This window comes from Schistocerca serialis, chromosome 2 (assembly GCF_023864345.2).
Source record: "Schistocerca serialis cubense isolate TAMUIC-IGC-003099 chromosome 2, iqSchSeri2.2, whole genome shotgun sequence".
NCBI classification, from domain to species: Eukaryota; Metazoa; Arthropoda; class Insecta; order Orthoptera; family Acrididae; genus Schistocerca; species Schistocerca serialis.
The window spans coordinates 52286196-52306886 of record NC_064639.1 but is presented as its reverse complement, the minus strand read 5'-3'; the positions used below and the strand labels follow the sequence as shown (position 1 = coordinate 52306886).

The 20691-nt window shown below is 39.2% G+C and overlaps 1 protein-coding gene across 1 annotated transcript in view; it reads right to left on the bottom strand.

The window, feature by feature from the left end:
• Positions 1–20691, bottom strand: part of LOC126455722 (dynein axonemal heavy chain 3) — a 1249696-nt gene that overhangs the window by 549613 nt on the left and 679392 nt on the right. The window contains exons 39-41 of the mRNA XM_050091491.1: positions 17009–17235; positions 7933–8110; positions 1528–1764 (exon numbers count right to left, since the gene is read on the bottom strand). Coding sequence (XP_049947448.1) covers positions 1528–1764; positions 7933–8110; positions 17009–17235 — 642 coding nt within the window. The remainder of the gene's footprint in view (positions 1–1527; positions 1765–7932; positions 8111–17008; positions 17236–20691) is intronic.

The following is a 20691-nucleotide window of genomic DNA, read 5'->3' as shown; positions in this document are numbered from 1 at the left end:
CCTTAATTTCTGTGATATGTTTGTGTATGTGATGTGTGACTGCATTTAATAGACAATGTAGTTGCACTGCATACGCTTTGGTTTTATACTTCACATTTCTCAACAACACAGATAACAAACAAAACAAATGTTCATTATTATTTTTGGTGCTATGAAAACATAATATATTGTAATTTTTATCTGGTACAAACTAACAGCATATGGACAGATGTGGACAATTTCACAGATTTTTGCACTCAGGCTGCCATGTAATTGTCACTTATTTAGGTCTTTCACATACATATGTTGGTTGATATATCATAGCACTTTTGCAACCTCATTATGGAGATTCAGACTCTACTTGAGGGGGCAATGTGAACGATCTGGGGAGGGAAAAAAAAAAATTGACTTTGCAATGGGGATTACCTTGTAGGTCAATCAGATAAATCTGTACATGCACTAGGGCACTTTCAACTGGAACATTAAACTGTCTACTGTCTAGAATACAGCTCTTACGATCTTCCACAAGTAATGAGTGTGTCGGGGTGGGACACTATGAATGTAATGTGTGTACATACAAGGTGAGAATGTGGGTCTCGTGGGAGGCGTGCGCGAGATAGTCACTGCAGTCGCACTATCCCCTGTGCCCTTGGTGGCTCAGATGGATACAGCGTCTGCCATGTAAGCAGGAGATCCCGGGTTCAAGTCGCGGCGGGGCACACAGTTTCACCTGTCCCTGTTGATATATATCAACACCCGCCAGTAGCTGAAGGCATTAAATTACTTCTAATTTCATCGTAATTATTGGCTCTTTCACTGTCAGCTAAATCTTTAAATGCTTTATCTCCACAGTAATCATACCAAATTTCCAGCACCTGTTGATTATGCAGCTGAATAATACATAATGAAAATTCTCACGCTTGTCTTCTGTCTTTCCCAAACAATTTTCAAGGCTTGTGATGATAGATAGCTAGACTGCCCCTTTCTGTGCAGACAGCCATGAGATCTGTGTATGTCCTTCCCACCATAAACAAGTAGCAAAGGGAAAATAGCACTGACACCACAATTCAGCCAAACTGAAGGTAATTGTGCCAACTGAAAACTGCCGTACTACAATACTAAATGAAATACTGTGCTGTATCAGGCACTTCTGAGATGGACTGAGGAAAGACGAGACAGATGTAGCCTCAGCCCACACACTCTGCTAGTGTGAAGTTTGGCGTGCCGTAGTCAGCTCTGGAATGAAGTGTAGTTACTTCTGTCACGTAACCAAAGATTTCCTTCTCATATTGTTCTTATGTCTCTCATTATGAATTTTTAACACGAATATTAAGACGGGGTTGTGGAGACCAGTAATGTAAAGTTGTTCCATATTTATAACCATTTGCATTTCTATCAATATTACGTTAATTCTTCACTGGACTTTCTTTCTTACAAACATCATTATACAAATCATGAAAACAAAATTACAATCTGAGAATGCACAGCATATGCATGACCAATAAATAGAAAATGAAATATCTGTCCTCTAGGAAGTGTAAAAAATACCTGAAACAATACAAAATCAGCCATGCTGGCAGCAAGGCGACCCACACTTCGTCTTCCGGAACCTCCGACACCGACAAGGAGTAGGTGACCACTGTCCTGCTGCAAGACTCGACTCACTCTTGATATGTGCTCAATGGCAAACTTAAACAGTACCAATGGCATTGGAGTCTGTGACATAATGTTGTACTGTTCCAGATAGTACACCATCTTCTTAGTAAGAAGTTGAAGGTCTTTCACCTACAAATAACACTCACACTAAGGTTTTAATTTTTACAAGTTACAGCTAAACAAATAAAAATTGACAAATTACTCGCATTACACCAATTTAATTACAATGGTTAAACAATTAATTACTCCTCCAATTCCTGCTGTTATGTTGTCATACATGCCCAAAATACACAAGTAAATGGTGAAGCTACACAGGGAAAGTTATTTACTTTATTGCACTTTTTCAGTCTTATGTACTAGTGAGAGACCCGATGCACTAGTGAGAGATAAGGCTTAATATATAAAAAAAATGTTCACTGAGGGACCACAAAAGCTTCACATCTTTATAAATTCGTCTTAAATAGAGGTCCCAGGACCAGACAAATGTTTGCACAATTCTGGTTAGACAAATATACTCTGGCAGCCTATTCTACTGACCATGGGTCTATATTAATGGAATGAGATCAAGATAAAACCACAATTTTTGCCTAAATTGGAATAATATTTATTTGATGCAATTTATGTTGTCACAAGTTTAGGAAAAGAGAACAGCATGGAAATTAATGTGTGATGCATTTCAGATACCAAACAATTCAAGTTTTATGGGCACTAACTGAGTAATTTTCTAAATTGATCATTTGTTGCCAATTACAGTACTGAGTTGATATACTGAACACATTATAAATTTGCTTACAAAAATAAGCAAAAGACCAACAGATGCAGAGCAAATGAATATGTGAGATTAACCTTCTAGACCTCGAAATGGCATATTTTCCCTTCTACTCAATGACACTTTCTTCCTCATAATTCTCTTAAAGTATATCATTTATTTGACCCCTTTCACTCATTTCTATTATCTACCTTTGCTTCTACCGACTTTGCTACCCCACTGTTCTGCTCTAATATTCCTCACCCAATTTCCTCCAAGTTTTCATTCTTTCCCATATTCCCTATTATTGTTCTAATCTGAGTATTTCCCATCATCTTTTTAAGATTTAGGGAGTCTTTCACTCACGGATCACAATCTGCAACAGATTTCTTTTCTTTTACCTTTGGAAAATTTTCTTAGACTGATGTGTTTGCTAACAGTTCCACTTCTAGTACCTTGTATTCTTCTATTACTCCATGATGTTGTGCCTAGGCAAGTTCAAGTTTGTGAAAATATTTTTGATGGGCCATTTACAATTTTCATCTGAACTACTTAGTTCCCCTACCCATATTTCCAAACAATGGAAAGTCCAGGATAGAATAACAACAACAACATTATAAAAAGGATAGATTGCTACTCATACAGATGAGATAATGACTCAGGAGACAGGCACTTTTCTCTCTCTCTCTCTGTGGCCAAACTCAGATAAAAACAAATTGAAAGGCGATGATCGTGGGTCACAGGATGGTTGGTGGTTATGCCTGAAAAGAAGGGGGAACAGCAGGTGTAACTGAATCATAGATACGAATGTGCAGTGTCTGTCCAAAAGAACACACACCACACAGAATCTGCAGTTGCAAAACATTATGTAAATTAAAGGAGGATCACTGCTGTCAGTTGCAGTGGGACATTATGAGGAATCAGTGGCAATGAGTGAAAATGTGTTCTGGACCAGGTTACAAACCCAATATCTCCTGATTACTAGGAAGGTGCAGTAAACACTGCACCATCCAGGGACAGCATTATCGCAACTGCATGGACTATCTCAGCATGCCTCATGGCCGATTCACACTCCCACATAATAACATATAATGTTTCACAGCTGCACATTCTGTGTGGTGTCTGTTCTTTCAGACAGGCACCACACTTTCACATGATTGATAAGCCTATCTGGGCAAAGGATATCCTTTCTTCGAGTGCAAATGCACACAAATGTCTGACCTCCTGTGGGAATCTCTGGGTAGCGAACAGGAGTGTAGTGGACTGGGACTGGGGATAGGTGTCACTCTGTGGGAGTGTGAATTGGCCATGAGGTGTGCCAAGATAGTCCATGGAGTTGTGACAATGCTGTGTCCCGGATGGTGCAGTGGTTATCGCAACTGCCTTGTAAGAAGGCGATACCGGGGTTGAATCCTGATCCAGTACATATAATATAAGTGAATCACCTTAGGTTAGAATGTGTATGCTGGAATAAAGGAAGGGAGAGAGGTAGACAGGGACAGTTGGTAAGGTCAAGGTTCAACAAGTTGGTGTGGTACAGGAACATACAGAAAATAGCATGCAAAAACATGCAAGAGTGAGGAAGCAAGTGTGATCAATTTCAAGGTCTAGGAATAATTATATTGGCAGGAAGAATGTGGGACAAGAGGTGCTGCACCAACCATTTGAATAGTTACGTAGGCATGTGGCATGGATGAGACCATTGCCACAGTGTGTCTCATAAGTCAAAGTGCGTGTGGTTTGGAATGTGACAGATAAAACAATGGAAAGAAGAGAGTGAAAAGGACAAACAATGAGTAAAATAATGTATTAGAGAACAGCAGTGGGTTGGGTGATGGAAGAAATGCCATTAGGCAGAATCAAACAATGAAAAGTCCAGGATGGAATAACAACAATATTATGAAAAGAATTGATTCTTACTACCCACATAGAGGAGATATCGAACTGCAGACAGGCCACAGATCGTCAAATGAAGGGTAGCGGTTTGAAGGGCAGAGGGAAAAAAGTGCCAAGGCAAGCACCAAGGGAGAAAAACCTCTGTGGTAGTTAGGTCAGGTAGTAAGAGCAGTAGCGGAAACTTGCTGACTGCGATAGGTCATGCAAGGATGGGTTTAGTTAGCAGTGGGTATCATGCAAGAGCATACCATGTCAAGCCATATGTTTGTCATAAGAGATCAGTCAGTGACAGTGCTACAGAACGGTGTGCTGCAGTTCAGATTGTTAGAGCTCCCTGCCATGCTGCGTCAGTGGTGACCTGTCATGGGGGGTGGCCCAGGTTGCCCATCAGCAGCCTGTGGGCAGTGCGAGCTGTCTTCTCTCCTTACAGTTGCATCTTCATTTGGTGGCACTTACAGTGCCATTGTCGTGGCTTCTCGGTTTGCGCCTTGTCTCCAGCAGAGCCGTCACTGGTGAAAGCCAGGCAGCCGTGCCAGTTTTCCTCATGTGACCCATCACAGTCAGCACAAGCTGGCACCTCTTCTAGTCGTCTGCCACAGGCATGAGTGTCATGTGCGCTGGCGCACTTTACGCACCACGGTGAGTTGCGACAGTATTTTGCCACATGCCCTTCAGCAGAGCACCTGAAGCACTGTGGCTTACAGTCCATGCCTAGGGGGAGAGCTTCAGTGGTCACAGGAAAGCGTAAGAGCTTCTTTATCCCGAAAATGTCACTGCCATCCATCACAGTTCCCACTACAATGATGTACAGCAGCGGCCTCTTCTTATTTGTCTGGTTATGCAGCTTTGTAGTTGCACACCAGAATCCGGCACATGACAGACCCTCTTGGTGGACTGTCTTTTCATGACAGATCCAAGGCAGCCCTCTGATCAGGGCCATCTACATCTACATGGATACTCTGCAAATCACATTTAAGTGCCTGGCAGAGGTTTCATCAAACCACCTTCACAATTCTCTATTATTCCAATCTCGTATAGCGCGCAGAAAGAATGAGCACCTATATCTTTCCGCATGAGCTCTGATTTCCCTTATTTTATCGTGGTGATCATTCCACCCAATGTAGATCGGTTTCAACAAAATATTTTCACATTTGGAGGAAAAAGTTGGTGGTTGAAATTTTGTGAGAAGATTCCATCACAACGATAACGCCTTTCTTTTAATGATTTCCAGCCCAAATCCTGTATCATTTCTGTGACACTCTCTCGCATATTTCGCGATAATACAAAACATGCTGCCTTTATTTGAACTTTTTCGATGTACTCTGGCAGTGCTATCTGGTAATGATCCCACACTGCGCAGCAGTATTCTAAAAGAGGACGGACAAGCGTAGTGTAGGCAGTCTCCTTAGTAGGTCTGTTACATTTTCTAAGTGTCCCGCCAATAAAACGCAGCCTTTGGTTAGCCTTCGACACAACATTTTCTATGTGTTCTTTCCGATTTAAGTTGATCGTAATTGTAATACCTAGGTATTTAGTTGAATTTACGGTTTTTAGATTAGACTGATTTATCGTGTAACCGAAGTTTAATGAGTTCCTTTTAGCACTCATCTGGATGATCTCATACTTTTCGTTATTTAGGGTCAAACTGCCACTTTTCGCACCATTCAGATATTTTTTCTAAATCATTTCGCAGTTTGTTTTGATCTTCTGATGACTTTATTAGTCGATAAACAACAGCGTCATCTGCAAACAATCGAAGACGGCTGCTCAGATTGTCTCCCAAATCATTTACATAGATAAGGAACAGCAAAGGGTCTATAACACTATCTTGACACGCCTGAAATCACTGCTGTTTTAGTCGATGACTTTCTGTCAATTACAACGAACTGTGACCTCTATGACAGGAAATCGCAAATCCAGTCACATAAATGAGACAATATTCCTTGAGCACGCAATATCACTACGAGCTACATATGTGGTAAAGTGTCAAAAGCCTTCTGGAAATCCAGGAATAGAGAATCAATCTGAAATCCCTTGTCAATAGCTCTCAGCACTTCATGTGAATAAAGAGCTAGTTGTGTTTCACAGGAACGATGTTTTCTACACCCATGTTGACTGTATGTCAATAGACCATTTCCTTCCAGGTAATTCATAATGTTTGAACACAATATATGTTCTAAAATCCTGCTGCATATTGACATTAACGATATGGGCCTGTAATTTAGTGGATTAATCCTTGATTCTCGTGTTGATTCGGTACGGTTGTTTTCTCCACAGCAGGTAGGTGAACAATGTGGGTGGCCACAGTGCTCTTCACTGTGCGTCGGTCAGCTACGCTTGCTGCCTACAGCTGGACAATGGCGTCTTAGCCAAGGGACTCTGCTACTACTTCTTCCCTTCAGCAGCTGGTTATGACATCATATATCTCTCTCTACAACCCTCTGCTGCACTGAATGTACAGGGGGGGAACAGTTACACGACGCTCTTCGCATTTCTGTTCCACATTCCTGCAGGGTTGCGGTGTCGAAGGCTTCTTCTCCGTGTCTGCCCTCTACTTCTGCCCGCTTCTGCCCATTCTGTGACGCAAAGACACGACAATTTTGCTGTGTTGTAATAACGATGGATGACAATTTGCTTAGCGACACATCACAGTCCAAATACAGCTTCACAGTTCTTCTTCACCAGTGATGCGCGTGCCTCCACTGCTTGAGTGCAACTGCTTACCCTATCCCATCAGGGCCTGGGGCACCTGTGAAAGAAGGCGTGTCATACATTAATTCTCTGGCAAACACTGCACAGCTTTTTATGTCGGTATGACTACCAACAAGCTGTCCGACAGGATGCAAGGCCAGCAGCAAACTGTTGCCAAGTACAAAGTTGACCGCCAGGTGGTACAACATGCAGCAGTGGCCACTTCACAACTTGGGTGGTCTGGATTTTTCTTTCCACCACCAGCCATGAACTATGCACATAGGAGTTATCCTTCCAACACACCCTTTACTCCCATAATTGTCCTGGTCTCAATCACTCTGTAAACCTTCTATGTTCACATCTTCCACCCAAAAGTTTCTCCTTCCTCTGACCCATCACCTCCCTCCCAATTTATGTGCCCACGTCATCTGCAGCATGTGTCACTGCTCACTGGCCCATATAACAGTGCATCACACACCTAGTCCTTACACCTGTCTCATATTCCTAGCCAGCAAAGCGACAGCCTCTCTCTAAGCCATTTGCCAAATACCCCCAACCCCTCTCCCTGCCTCCCACCGCCCACTACCAACTCTATCTGACACTGCCTGCACCACAAATAACCCATCAACTGAAATACAGCAGACAGGTTCATAGGTGTGTGTGTATGCGTGGGAGGAGGGGGGTGGGGGGGTGGGGATGCATGCACACTTTATCTCGTAAAAGGTTGAATCTGGAAAGTAGCACGTTTTCTTTCTTTTGTGCGCCTATCAGCAACTCAACATTTCTGCTTTTTGATGAGTGCTTTCTTTTCATTCAAAATCTCATGTTTTTCATGTTTATCTGTTGTCTGCTGTTCACTAAAAACCAAATTTTATTTTTATATTTGTGTTTGGTTCTTTCATATTAGAAAACACATTAAAAAGTTTTGAATAACATTATACTCATCCACAAAGTAAATATACCTCATCATAAATTTTTGGGTCTGCGTCAGGTTCCATGTAATTACCAAAAAAGAGATTCCGCAAATGTTCATCTGTCAGATCAGTCTCTCCTTCTGGAATTAGAGATGCACAGACTTGGTGCATGTGCTGTCTGAAGTTATTGTAGAGTGAATTCCTGACAATTCCAAACAGCTTTTTCCTGTAAATAAAACAATTATTAAAGATATTAGTTGTCTTAAATATGAAAGGAGAAATCACATTCTACACAAAAAGCAGTTTTCTTAAATTCATCAGGACATATGTCTTACCGAGTTATAAATAACGGTTTATTCTGTAACTTCTTGTGTATGCACTATCATTCTCAATCTGCACTAATTTCATTGTTAACTTTTCACAATTTATCATAAATGTATAAATTCTGAAGGAAAAAATATATTACTTGGCACTACAAGTACTATGAACAAGTGAGAGAAGGTAAGATATTTGAATTAATACAAATTAAAATCTACCTTAATTCCTCCTAGTCTCAATGTCATGCTAATATACAAAACAACAATGAAGGAAAAACAATTTTTTTTCAGTAGGGTACACCAACTTATATTTGGCATAGTGAATGATTTGCCAGAGTCATGAGATATAATCAGCTCCAATGGTATCAGTGTGTATATTAGCATCAACAACAACACTCACATAGAACGTGGCCAATGTAATACTATCCCATTCAAAAGCATCCTTTTCATGGATACTCCATAGGGGGCAACAGGTTGTTAGTTCACAATGACAACCCAACTTTTGTCACTGTATAAGATTAGGACTCGCAGGTGAACAAAACAGTCTTACTCTGATCTGCAGCACTGTCTCAGCATGCATACTGCAAATGTTCCCAAAGATGAAGAGCTGTTTGATTAACTTATAGTGCATAAAAACAGCTAGTATCAATTGTCATGGACCTTAGCAATGTCTTCTGACTGTTGAACATCTGATAATATGTTATTGTCCCAGCTTATGAGCAGAGGGACAATCAGTTAGGGATCTGATGACTTTTGATTAACACATTGCAGTCGGGCCACAGATACTACTGCAATCCCTCAGAAGTCGTAGACTTTTGCGCCTTTTTTACATGGCTCCTGACCAAAAGGTAATGAAGGAAAGCAAAACCTTTTAACTGATGTGTGTGTTATCATCCTATATCTAAACATTTGTTTAAAGTTTTTTGTAAGATATCATATATTTACAGAATTATTATATTTTGAAAATTAGATGATTCAGAGGTAGAAAAAAAGTTTGAAATTGCAAGAAATCAGAATTTATTATAAAATAAATGTACAAAATTATTTCATTCAATTTTTACAACTCTTTTCATTGAGTAAAATTTGTCTTTGTGTGATATTGCTTGAAACACAATCCTACATTACATTCTTCACACCACCATCTCGTCTCCCTTCTCACTCGTTTGCCAGTGCTCCGTGCGCCCTTCTCAGAGCAAACAATGCAATATCTTGATGCATATTTCTTGCTTGTTGTCGATGGGACGTGAGTGGGGAAATGCCTTGCTGCTAGCCTGTTTGCTGCTGAACCCTGCTTTTCATTTTCGTTGAAAACTTCGCCGGATTTCTCCAGTATTTGTTTTCCCAGGTTCACCATAAAAATAAACAAGCTGGTTCGTTTGTGAGAGACAGGCCGAAGTTTCTTGTACAGAATGTAAGAATTGACCACGCACATCATAAATACATGAAAAAATACCTTTTTCCACCATTTCACTGTTCGTCGTTGAAAATAATAGTAGGTCACCAGCTGATCTCCATGATCAACACCAGTTTTATTTTTATTATAATCAAGTATGAGATCAGGCTTCAGTTTTTCTACCATTCCAGCCTTGGATTTTGTCTTAGTAACACTACTCGTCATTCTATGTTTGGTAGAAAGGGCAAACACATCCCTAGTATCTTTCCAGTGAAGTGCTAGCACGGAATTTTTTCTCTTGAATACGATTTCACCTCTTTTAGTTTATTCTGTTTGAATTCCTGTGGTAGGCCTCTTCTGTTTCTCATTACTGTGCCAACAGCAGATGTGCCCTCATCAAACAACTTTTCAAATAATTTTACAGAAGTATAAAAGCGGTCCATGTACAATGTATGACCCTTACGTAGATAACTGTTGCACAAACGTAGCACCACTGAATCTGCACTGTTGTCTTTTTCACCTGCACCGGTGTACACTTCACAGTTCAAAACATATCCTGTTGCTGAATCACTTAGAATGAAAAATTTTATACCATACCTGCTCGGTTTGTTCTTGATATATACTCGAAATCGAATTCTCCCTCTGAATGGACATAAACCTTCATCAACTGTGAGATTCTCGCCAGGAGAAAAACTGTTCTTGCTTTTCAGTACAAAGTTATCAAAAAAAGGTCGGATTTTGTGTATAGTATCATGGTTTGGTTAACCCCTTCGTACATAATTGTCGTTGTTATTTACGTGAAGCATAAAGTAAATTGACCTAAATCTGTCTCTTTTCATGATTTTTGCAGGTAAGGAGGAATCTAGCATTAGGTCATTGCTCCAATAGTCCGTAATATTTGGTTTGTGTACAAGGCACATGTGAATAATTATAGCAAAAAACTGATACATCTCATGTAGCTTCACAGCAGACCAATTGGCCCAAAGCGACCTGGAAGTTATTTTATTTTGCATCCGCAATTTGGAAATTGTTGCTGCAGCGTAGCGGTTTGTTTCCGTCTTTATATTTTTGATGACATTTGCGTCAATAAAGACGCTCCAACAGTCAAATTCAGTGCTTTCGGCGCTCAAAGGTGCCAAGACATTACTTACGCCTTCAAAGAGCGGTAATTGTTGTAGGACATCGTCATTTACCCATTCAACAACGTTGTTTTGGGACTGCTGTTGTTGTATTCTGCCTCTGCATTTTTGAATGGGAGCTTCACACTCTTCTAATACGTCTGATGGCTCATTTTCATTTTCGGACCACTCGTTGTTACCTTCGAAATAAATGACATAAGTCAGTGAAACTGCCGAGATTATAATTGTGATTCGTAAACACAATGACTGACCATTATAATTACCATCTATTTCAGAAGAACTATTTTCACTTTGAAATCCATCATCGTCAATTTCAGATCCAGATTCTTCCAGCAGCCTCAGAATTTCCTCTTCAGTCAAACTGTCCCCCATTTTACGACAAACGTTTGCGATAAAGACAACTACATAAGCACACTGCAAGAGTGAATACGCGGGAATTGTTTTGGCGCCTTTTTTGAGTGACATAGCGCCGACTGTTACGGCAATAAATGCGCGCTCGTAGTTTCTACGGGCAACGACCGGAATGTGTTAAGGCTTATTGGACTGGCTATCTCAATGTCTTCTCCCCCTCACTACAACAACTACCACCTGTATTACAACTCATCTACTTTCCTAGCTGGCTGTTCTTCTACATTCTTCAGTCTCTCTATTTATATACCAATCCATTTCCTTAATATTTTCTATTTAATTTCTTTTTTCTTCTTTTAGTAACAAGCAAAACGAAATAAATGGGGTTTTAAAAATGTCGGAAGGAAGGTTACAATACTTACGCATAATAAAACAGGTGAGTAAAATTTACTAAAGCAAAAAATTGATTTTATTTTTGAATTCAGCACAAATGACACTGTCTTGTTGATTAACTGAACAATGTCCAAGTTCTACCAGTCATGTGCCTTTAAGTGGGTGAGAGCAGTCACCATACACATTAAATGTGGAAAGGTCACTTCCAGTTGAACTGCACCAAAAATATATGAACAATTTGGAGATGTTGATATAATATGAACTAGAAAATTTTCTGTCAAATAGTTAGACAACAGAGGGTGATTAACTGGTTTATTTGTGAAGGGTGCAAGTAATTACACACAAAATCAGTAGGTACATCAGTACCTACAATGTAAGTTAGTAGCACCTGTTGTCAGGCTGTATTACCATTTTGACAATTATTAAGGCTACCGTGAATTGTTACAGTGTAAAAGTTTAGTTTGGAAAAGCAATATAGCAATCTCAAACTTCAATGTGAAAGTGGAGTTAAATGTAACTGCTAAAGTCTGGTTGGTTACAGGTATAGTTAGAAAGTGTGTTACTTATGAACACAACAAACAAAGTAAATTGTATGAATTGTTAACCATTCAAAGCGCTCACTTAAAATTGAAGAACTTTAAGATTTGTGCAGAAAGAGATATGTTTTTATTTTCGAAACAGGACTAGGTTTCATACAACGCATGTTCTCTCCATTCACCATCCAATACCTGTGTATAATTTCCACACAGAAAATTAAGTATACAAAAATACAGTAGGATGAGGGTAATAGTACATCCCACAATGTGGTAGGCATGTATCTATTATGATTTCTTAGAACTGAACAATAGTACATGTGTCTGCAGCTCGTGGTCTCGTGGACGTGTTCTCGCTTAGGTCTGGAATTTGTACAGGCACTGAGAACCGTGCAGTTGAGGGCCCCACAAACCAAACATCATCATCATCATCATCATCAATAGTACATGTACGCTAGACAAAGAAATAATAAGCTCAACTCTAATTTACTGAGGGGAATGAATTGTCTGGTTAAATCTGTCAAATGGGAAGATGTATAGGACAGGTTTGTATCTAAGTCCTTTTCAACAATATGAGCCATGAGTGAAGGCACAGAGGCAGAATGAGGGTGGATGAGGATATGGTGTACATCAGGTGAGTGGCAGAAAACCACTGCAGGAGGACTGTGAACGATAGTGCAGAGAATATTCCAGAGTTCGAGTCAAGAACAGCTGCCAACATGAGTAACTTAGAAGTAGATATCCTTGGAGAAGTGAAGTGACTTAAGCCACTTAATAAAAGGTTCAGAGTATGCCAATGCAATAGCTCCATACTTTACAATCATATACAACCAATCATTTGGTGAAAGATCCATGCCAAAGACTGGAAAGTTGCACAGTTTACACCAATATACAAGAAAGGTACTAAATTACGGGCCCATATCATTAATGTTTATAGATTTCCAAAAGGATTTTGACACTGTACCTCACAAGTGGCTTGTAGTCAAACTGCGTGCTTACTGTATATCTTCTCAGTTACATGATTGGCTTCCAATCTGCTGTCAGAGAGGTCACAGTTTGTAGTAACTGAGTGAAAGTCATTGAGTAAAACAGAAATGATTTTTGGCATTCCCCAAGGTAGCGTTATAGGCCCTTTGCTGTTTCTTATCCATATAAATGATTTGGGAGACAATCTGAGCAGCTGTCTCGGGTTGTTTGCAGATCATGATATCGTTTAACACCCAGTAAAGTCATCAGAAGATCAAAACAAATTGCAAAATGATTTAGAAAAGATATCTGCATGGGGTGAAAATTGACAATTGACCCTAAATAATGAAAAGTGTGGTTCATCCACATGAGTGCCAAAAGAATCCGTTAAAACTTCCGTTACATGATAAATCAGTCAAATCTTAGGGATGTAAATTCAACTAAATACTTAGGAATTGCAATTAAGAACAACTTAAATTGGAAGGAACACATAGAAAATGTTATGGGGAAGGCTAACCTAAGACTGCATTTTATTGACAGGACACTTAGAAGATGCAACAGTTCTACTAAAGAGCCTGCCTGCACTTTCCTTATCCATCCTCTCTTGGAGCACTGCTGCACAGTGTGGGATCCTTAACAGATATGATTAACAGGGTACAGTTAGAAAGTTTGAAGAAGAGCAGCACATTTTGTATTATTGAGAAATAGGGGAGAAAGTGTCACTGACGTGATAATTTGGGGTGGACATCATTAAAAAAAGGCATTTTTCGTTGTGGCAGAATCTTCTCACAAGATTTCATTCAGCAACTTTCTCCTCCAAATGCACAAACAGTTTGTTGATGCTTACCTACAAAGGAAGAAACAATCATCAAAATAAAGGGAAATCAAAGCTCTTTTTTTTTTTTCTTTTTTTTCCCAGTGCACTGTCAGAGATTGGAATAATTGAGAATTGTGAAGATGGTTCGATGACCCCTCTGCCAGGCACTGATTTGCAGAGTATCTATGTAGATGTAGATATTTCACATTTGAGGGCATGAGAGGTAGTAAAAATCTGGCACAGAATGAGATTGAGGTGCTCCAGACATGGGTGGCACTGAGTCATAGAGGGGTACCCACTGACTGTGGGTATGTGAAGGACGGTATCTGACTGGGGAGACAACGTACAGGAGATGTGTTTTTGGACAAGGTGGGAAGGGTAATTTCAGTTGCTCCCACTGCCTCTCAGCCCATCACGTTCCCTCACACTTGCCCTGCTATACCTTGCCCTGCCCATCACACACCCCTTCTGCACCCTCATTGCCTGTCCCAGTCAAGCTTCCTCCACACTATACTGGGGTCACACTGCCCAGAGATGAGAGCGTCCATGTAATGTATGGATGGGGGTTTCTTTATCCCAGGAAGGACTTTGTCCTAAAGCTGACTAATAACAACAGTAGAAATAAATATCGAAAACTCAGGATGGAATGTAACAATATTGAAGAGGATGGTTGCTACTCACAGTATAACATAGACACTGACTCGCAAATAGGCACAACAAAAAGACTATTGGAAAGTCAGCTTTCAGCCAATGAGGCCTTCGTCAAAAACAGACAACACATACACGCACACACTCAGCTCACACACACATGATTGCAGTCTCTGGTAGCTGAGGCTACAGGACTCCATCAGCTGTCTGATTCATCTCTTCCAAAAAATCATACCAAGGAATATCCAGAATGGAATATAACAATATTATGAAGAGGCTAGTTGCTAGTCACCATATAGCAAAGCCGCTGAGTCATAGATAGGCACATTATTATTATAATATTAGCAGCCAACAGTCTACTTTTAAATGTGCCTGCCAGCTGTCCAGTACCACCTGCACACAGTGATTTCCAAATCTATCCTAATTCACACTGTCATTGTTATTCCATCCTGCATTTTCAAGTGTAATGTAAATATTCAATAAATTTTTGTTTATTATAAGAAGGTGTCAGAGGTGTGGTGAAACGACACCAAACCGGCAGCTGTGTCCATGCAGATTAGCCTTAAGAAGACTCATAAACCCTGGGCATAGACTACCAGTCACTGAAGAGATGCCAAAATGCTGAAAAAACTACTTCATCATCATCTTATGATGCGTATTAATTATGCACTAGATATTCAGTTGAGTTCTGTCTGCTGTTATATGCAGACCAGTAACAATTAATTCCACATAAAATAATTTTTCATTTAATAGATTTTAACTCTTATTATTAATTAAACATCTTCAGGATGATATGAAAAAGACATAGCAGAAGTTGCAGAACATTAAAAGTGGCTGTAAGTTAAACTGAATTGCTTCTCCAGCACAAGTCGCAACTTATGAGACAGGGTTAAACCCTTGGGAAACATTAGTGTGCGTGTTTGGGTATGAATGAAGTTGTGAGTGAGAGACTTTGAAAAGACAGTTGGCTCAGAAGTTAGTGAAGTATCTGTGGTGTTATGCATTCCTTCACATTTTTGGTTGGTTAAATGTTGAATGGATATCTTACATTAATCAATGGCAGAAATAGAAGAAATGATGGGTGAGGGAGAACTTGGTTCAAATGGCTCTGAGCACTATGGGACTTAACAGCTCAGGTCATCAGTCCCCTAGAACGTAGAACTAGTTAAACCTAACTAAGCTAAGGACATCACACACATCCATGCCCGAGGCAGGATTCGAACCTGCGACCGTAGCGGTCACGCGGTTCCAGACTGAAGCGCCCAGAACCGCTCGGCCACCCTGGCCAGTCGAGGGAGAACTGCGCAACTGACAAGAGGGCTGAGAGCCAGACTTTCTGTCCAATACATACTGTCCTATCCACTAAGTACATTCTGCCTTCCCAAACACACACACACACACACACACACACACACACACACCAGGAAGGAGCACTGTGTAATTGTAAGAGTGAAATTATTAATATATTGCTGAAAAGATTAATTAATGAGTAAGAAACTGCAATAAATGTGTATCACAATGTCAAACTGTTTTTCTATATTTTGCCTTCTTAATTGATTTTGGGTAATATAATGTAAAAGTCCTAACTTGACTCTTAACCCTTGAGCAGGTGTGCTATATTTTGTAACAAGAACGAGCGCGCAGTGCACTTTGTACACACGTGTTCGTATGTTACCAAGTTAAACAATGTATGAACAAAATTACACTTTAATGTTATTTTAATTAAACAATGATACAATAAACTAATATTATATGACCTAAATCACTGTTTCCTGAAACAATAGAAAATCTTTCATCGTATAACTCTGTTGCCATACACAAGTGTTACTCCACACTATTGACCCACTTGAAGCAGTAAACAGCACAGTTGCATCAGATCCCTGACAACTGCTTATTTCATTACTAATTATCTTGTAGATAACTGCCTCATTTTGGGACTGTGGTGTTAGCTCAGAATCTGGATCATTTCCTTGCAATGATCACAGATTTTTTTCTCACCTAGCTCGCTATTTTTTTTTTGTATCACTGCTGCTCACTTGGACAACAGAACTTATTACTATGTCAGCTGAACCAATAACGAAGGAATAGTTATGAGCTCACAATTGTAAAACAACAATGGGATAGTACAAACCAATGTTATTTGTGAGTGCTGCACTTTATACACAGGCGCGCCTGCGTGAGGGTTAAAATCCAACACTAAATGTTCTACAACATGTTTTCCTTGCCATAATCACAATGATGGTAAATTTAATAGTTTTAAAGTCCATTTCACTTAGATAAAAGATTTTTGGTGATTCCATGAGTCTCTAATGGAACAGTTCTTTAACTTTACCACCTCTTTTATGTCATACATGCCCCATAACTAGGTTTGCTCACTCTGAGTTTTCATCACCACTTTACCCATCCATTTATGAATTTTCTTTCACCCTGAGAACTGCTTTTGCATGCAACATTATTAAGTTGGCTGTAAACAGTACTTGAGTCAGTCACTACTGTGGAAAGGGCACAATAGTGATTCAGGGTCATTGTTTGCACAGTGATTGGAGGGATTGTTGTTACATTTATCTCACCTGTCGTCTGTGTCCACCAGACGATCGTAGAAGACTCGATATGTTTCGTGTATCCATAAACGCATGAGCTTATCAGATTCTGACATGTTACTGCTTGGAACTAAAAGGACACCTCTTATTACTCGTGAAAAATCTCGCAAATTAAATGTGTAGTGAGATTTTGTAGGAGTTGGAAGAAAATTTGTTGTCGCTTCATGGTAAACTTCAATTGTAGCATCCACAAGACTCTGTAATAAAAAGTTTGAAATAAGACATATAAAAACACTACCACATGAACTATACTCATCAAGAAACTACAATAACCATATCATACATCCATAAATTCTTTGACTTCAGATACTTCATTAACTAAACAAATGTCTGACAAGAAAGATGAATAAGGGAGGACCAGCAAAAGAAAATAAGTAAATTTGATCTGGAAATACACAATCATTTTTCAGTTTTTTATACTACAACATATAATACATACTCTGCACAGAAAGTGAAGTGCAAAGCAGAGGATACCAAATGTTAGGGCTCCTTCTGCATGCACTGTCAATAGTCTACTCTTGTCTTCTCCAGCTCTATGGCAGCAATGTATAGGGGCCTTAAGAAACCTCTACATTTTTCACTTAAGAATAGTTCCTGAAAATTTATGAATGAGCTTTCATAAGATAATTGGTTTCTACCTTCAAGAGTCTGGATATTCAGGATTTTTGGCACTTCTGTGAGTTAAACAAACCTGTTATCATTTGTGCCACTCTTCTCTGTATACACTCAATATTCTCTGTTACACCTACTTAATATGTGTCCCACACATACAAGCAATATTCTAGGATGGGTTGAAAGAGTGATTTGAAAAGCAATACCCTTGGTAGACTGACTGCATTTTCCTAGGGTCCTACCAATGAAATGAAATCTGTTAACAGCTTAACCTAAGAGTTGGGTTTCATGTGACTGATGTTTAGGAAATCTGTATTTGTTGGCATTCTACTTGAGGTACCTCATTACCGTTGAGCTCAAAATAAGTTCTAAGATTCTGTGATATGTAAGGTCACAGATATTGGATGGAATTTTTGTGGATCACTTCTGTCACCCTTTGTGTACAAACATTAAGTGTGACCTGTACTTTCCTCCAACCAGTAACCATGATTTTTTGTTACAGGGACCTATGGTAGATGCTGGTAAAAGGAGAGCTGACTCAACCATGAATTCAAGAATGTAGGAAAAGAAGATTGCTTCTTAATGTAAAAAAGACAAGTCAAGCTGAAGACTGGCACAATTAAAAGACACTGACATATAGCTTTTGGCCACAGCCTTCATCAATAAAGACACAAACACAGACACAACCACACACACACACACACACACACACACACACACACACACATGCACAAATGTTTTTGACGACACGAGAAGCGGTGCGAAACTGGATTGCATTCAAAATTCACACCTCCCTTTCATTAGTTGACTTACTTGATGAGTCTAGCTCGTTCTCTTCTCGTGATAATCAGCTAGCTCGATCTTCCAAAACTTCTTCTCTGAAGACTCTTGCTGGTTATAGGAACTTAAAAGACTCTAGTTTTGAAATAATTGGTTACTCGCCAAATACTTTCAGTTCAATCACAATATATTTTCAACTATCACAAAAAACAACTTTGCCATTTCTCGTATTAACATTTAAACTTGTGCAAGTCAACTTAGTCATCAAATATTAGAATTCATTAAACACAGTTCAGTGTCCAAATCATTTTTGAACATGACGTATGTCTTGCTTCATTCAGAGTTAAGACATGAAGTAAGTTAAAGTCTATGGTCAACTGTTCGTTTGTCTTTTTTACAATAATCACAGTACCAAAAGCTATATCTTGCCTCCTAGACAGCTGAATGCATTTCATTCACCATCTTTGGCGTATGTTTCTTTACAATGACTGTGTACCATGGCAGGTTCCTTTCATCATGATCTCATAATGACCCATCACATGGTTCACTGTTATTTTAACCTTCTGTCACAGTTCAACTGCATGCTCTTGCCCAGAGATAATTTTTTCGAGTTTGTCACTATATCTGAAGATGTAAATCTTCCTATTTGTTTTAGCTGTCCTACACAATTTAGACACCATTGTTGCTACAATGGCCGCATGGTCACTTCATAAGGTAATAAAATTGTTGACACAAGCATTCTACCCCCCCCCCCCCCCCCACCCAATGTTTTCCTTTTTTGCAATGGAGAATGTTATCACAAAAATAATAGGGCTTATTAATGAGTTCTGTTGAGCAAAATCTAACATAGATGGAAAATGTATATTATGTATCAGCAAAAAATAACCACATTGCATTTAACACCATAGCAAAGGATGGGGGAGAAAGGGAAACAGATTTTTTTTCCCTCCACTTTTATAAGAATGACCACTGCACCTGGAATTTGAGGAAAAACTCTCAAGAAAGAGAGCTATTATATCTAGTGATCCAACAGAAGACAAAAGGAAAAAGGAAGTTAACTGAAAAGAAAAAAGGAATAAAAAAAAGCTATTTTCTGGAAATAATAGCCTACTATCGAAATAGCCAACAGGTAAACAACCAGAGGCTATGTGTTTAGGGCGAGACAAATTTTTTCAGCAGCAGAACGTGCCAAGAACTACCTCTCATCCGTTTCCACATTGCGATCAGCAGCCATCGCTGAGCGACACTAATCACTGATGTTGCAGCTGGCACCTACTATCATGATGATTGCAAGGCAATTCCAAGGATGAAGAAGTGTAAACTAAATGACCGGTGAATGAATTTGAGAAACTTTACCTGTCAAAGAATAGCAAGAGGAGACAAAATGAACCATTTCTTTGTCAAAAAATTTCATAGCTAAGAGTAACAATAAATATGGTGAGTAAAGACACAGATAAAATGAAAATAATGTTAGTACATTTAAACAAGGAATTATGCCTTCAGACAGATTTGAAGAATGAATTACGCCTGCAGGTAGCAAATCAAAATAAAGAGTTTAATCTCACAATGGACAATTTAAATAAAGAACTAACCAACCAAGAGAAAAAAAATTTGAGAACTAGTCATCTGCCTCTGAGGTTTCTAACCAGCATAATAAAACTCACGGGTAGTCAACAAACTACTGGAAGAGCATATTGCAGAGTTGAAAACAGAAAAAAACCATAGTTGAAACCAGACATTAATATAATTCATGATAAATTAAACAATTTAGAACTAATATCATAAGAAAATTATAAGAAATAACACATGTTTGAAACAAGAGTTTAACAAGAATACAGAAGTACCACAAACTGAAGAGAGGGAAATTGTGTGGGATGTGTCATCTGATGCAAATAGCCAAAGAAAACTACTGGAAGAGTGTTTCTCAGATGTAGCAACTGAGTTATAAAAACAAGGAGGAAAACAACATTTTAAAGAAACAGGTGAACATAAGTCACTTTATTACCTACTTGAAAAGAAAAATTCCATCAAAATCCTGCTGGGGAAACGGAAACGGTGCATTCAGTACTTGAAAATTTTGGAACACAGATTAGAACATACAGAGAGTAGGTTAAAGGAAATTACTAAGCAGAAACCAGAGACAGCTAACCTGGGACTGATGACCACAGATGTTAAGTCCCATAGTGCTCAGAGCCATTTTGACAGCTAACCACACAGATGTTAAATGTACTGAAAGTACTTCTAGTAAAGATAGTGAGGAT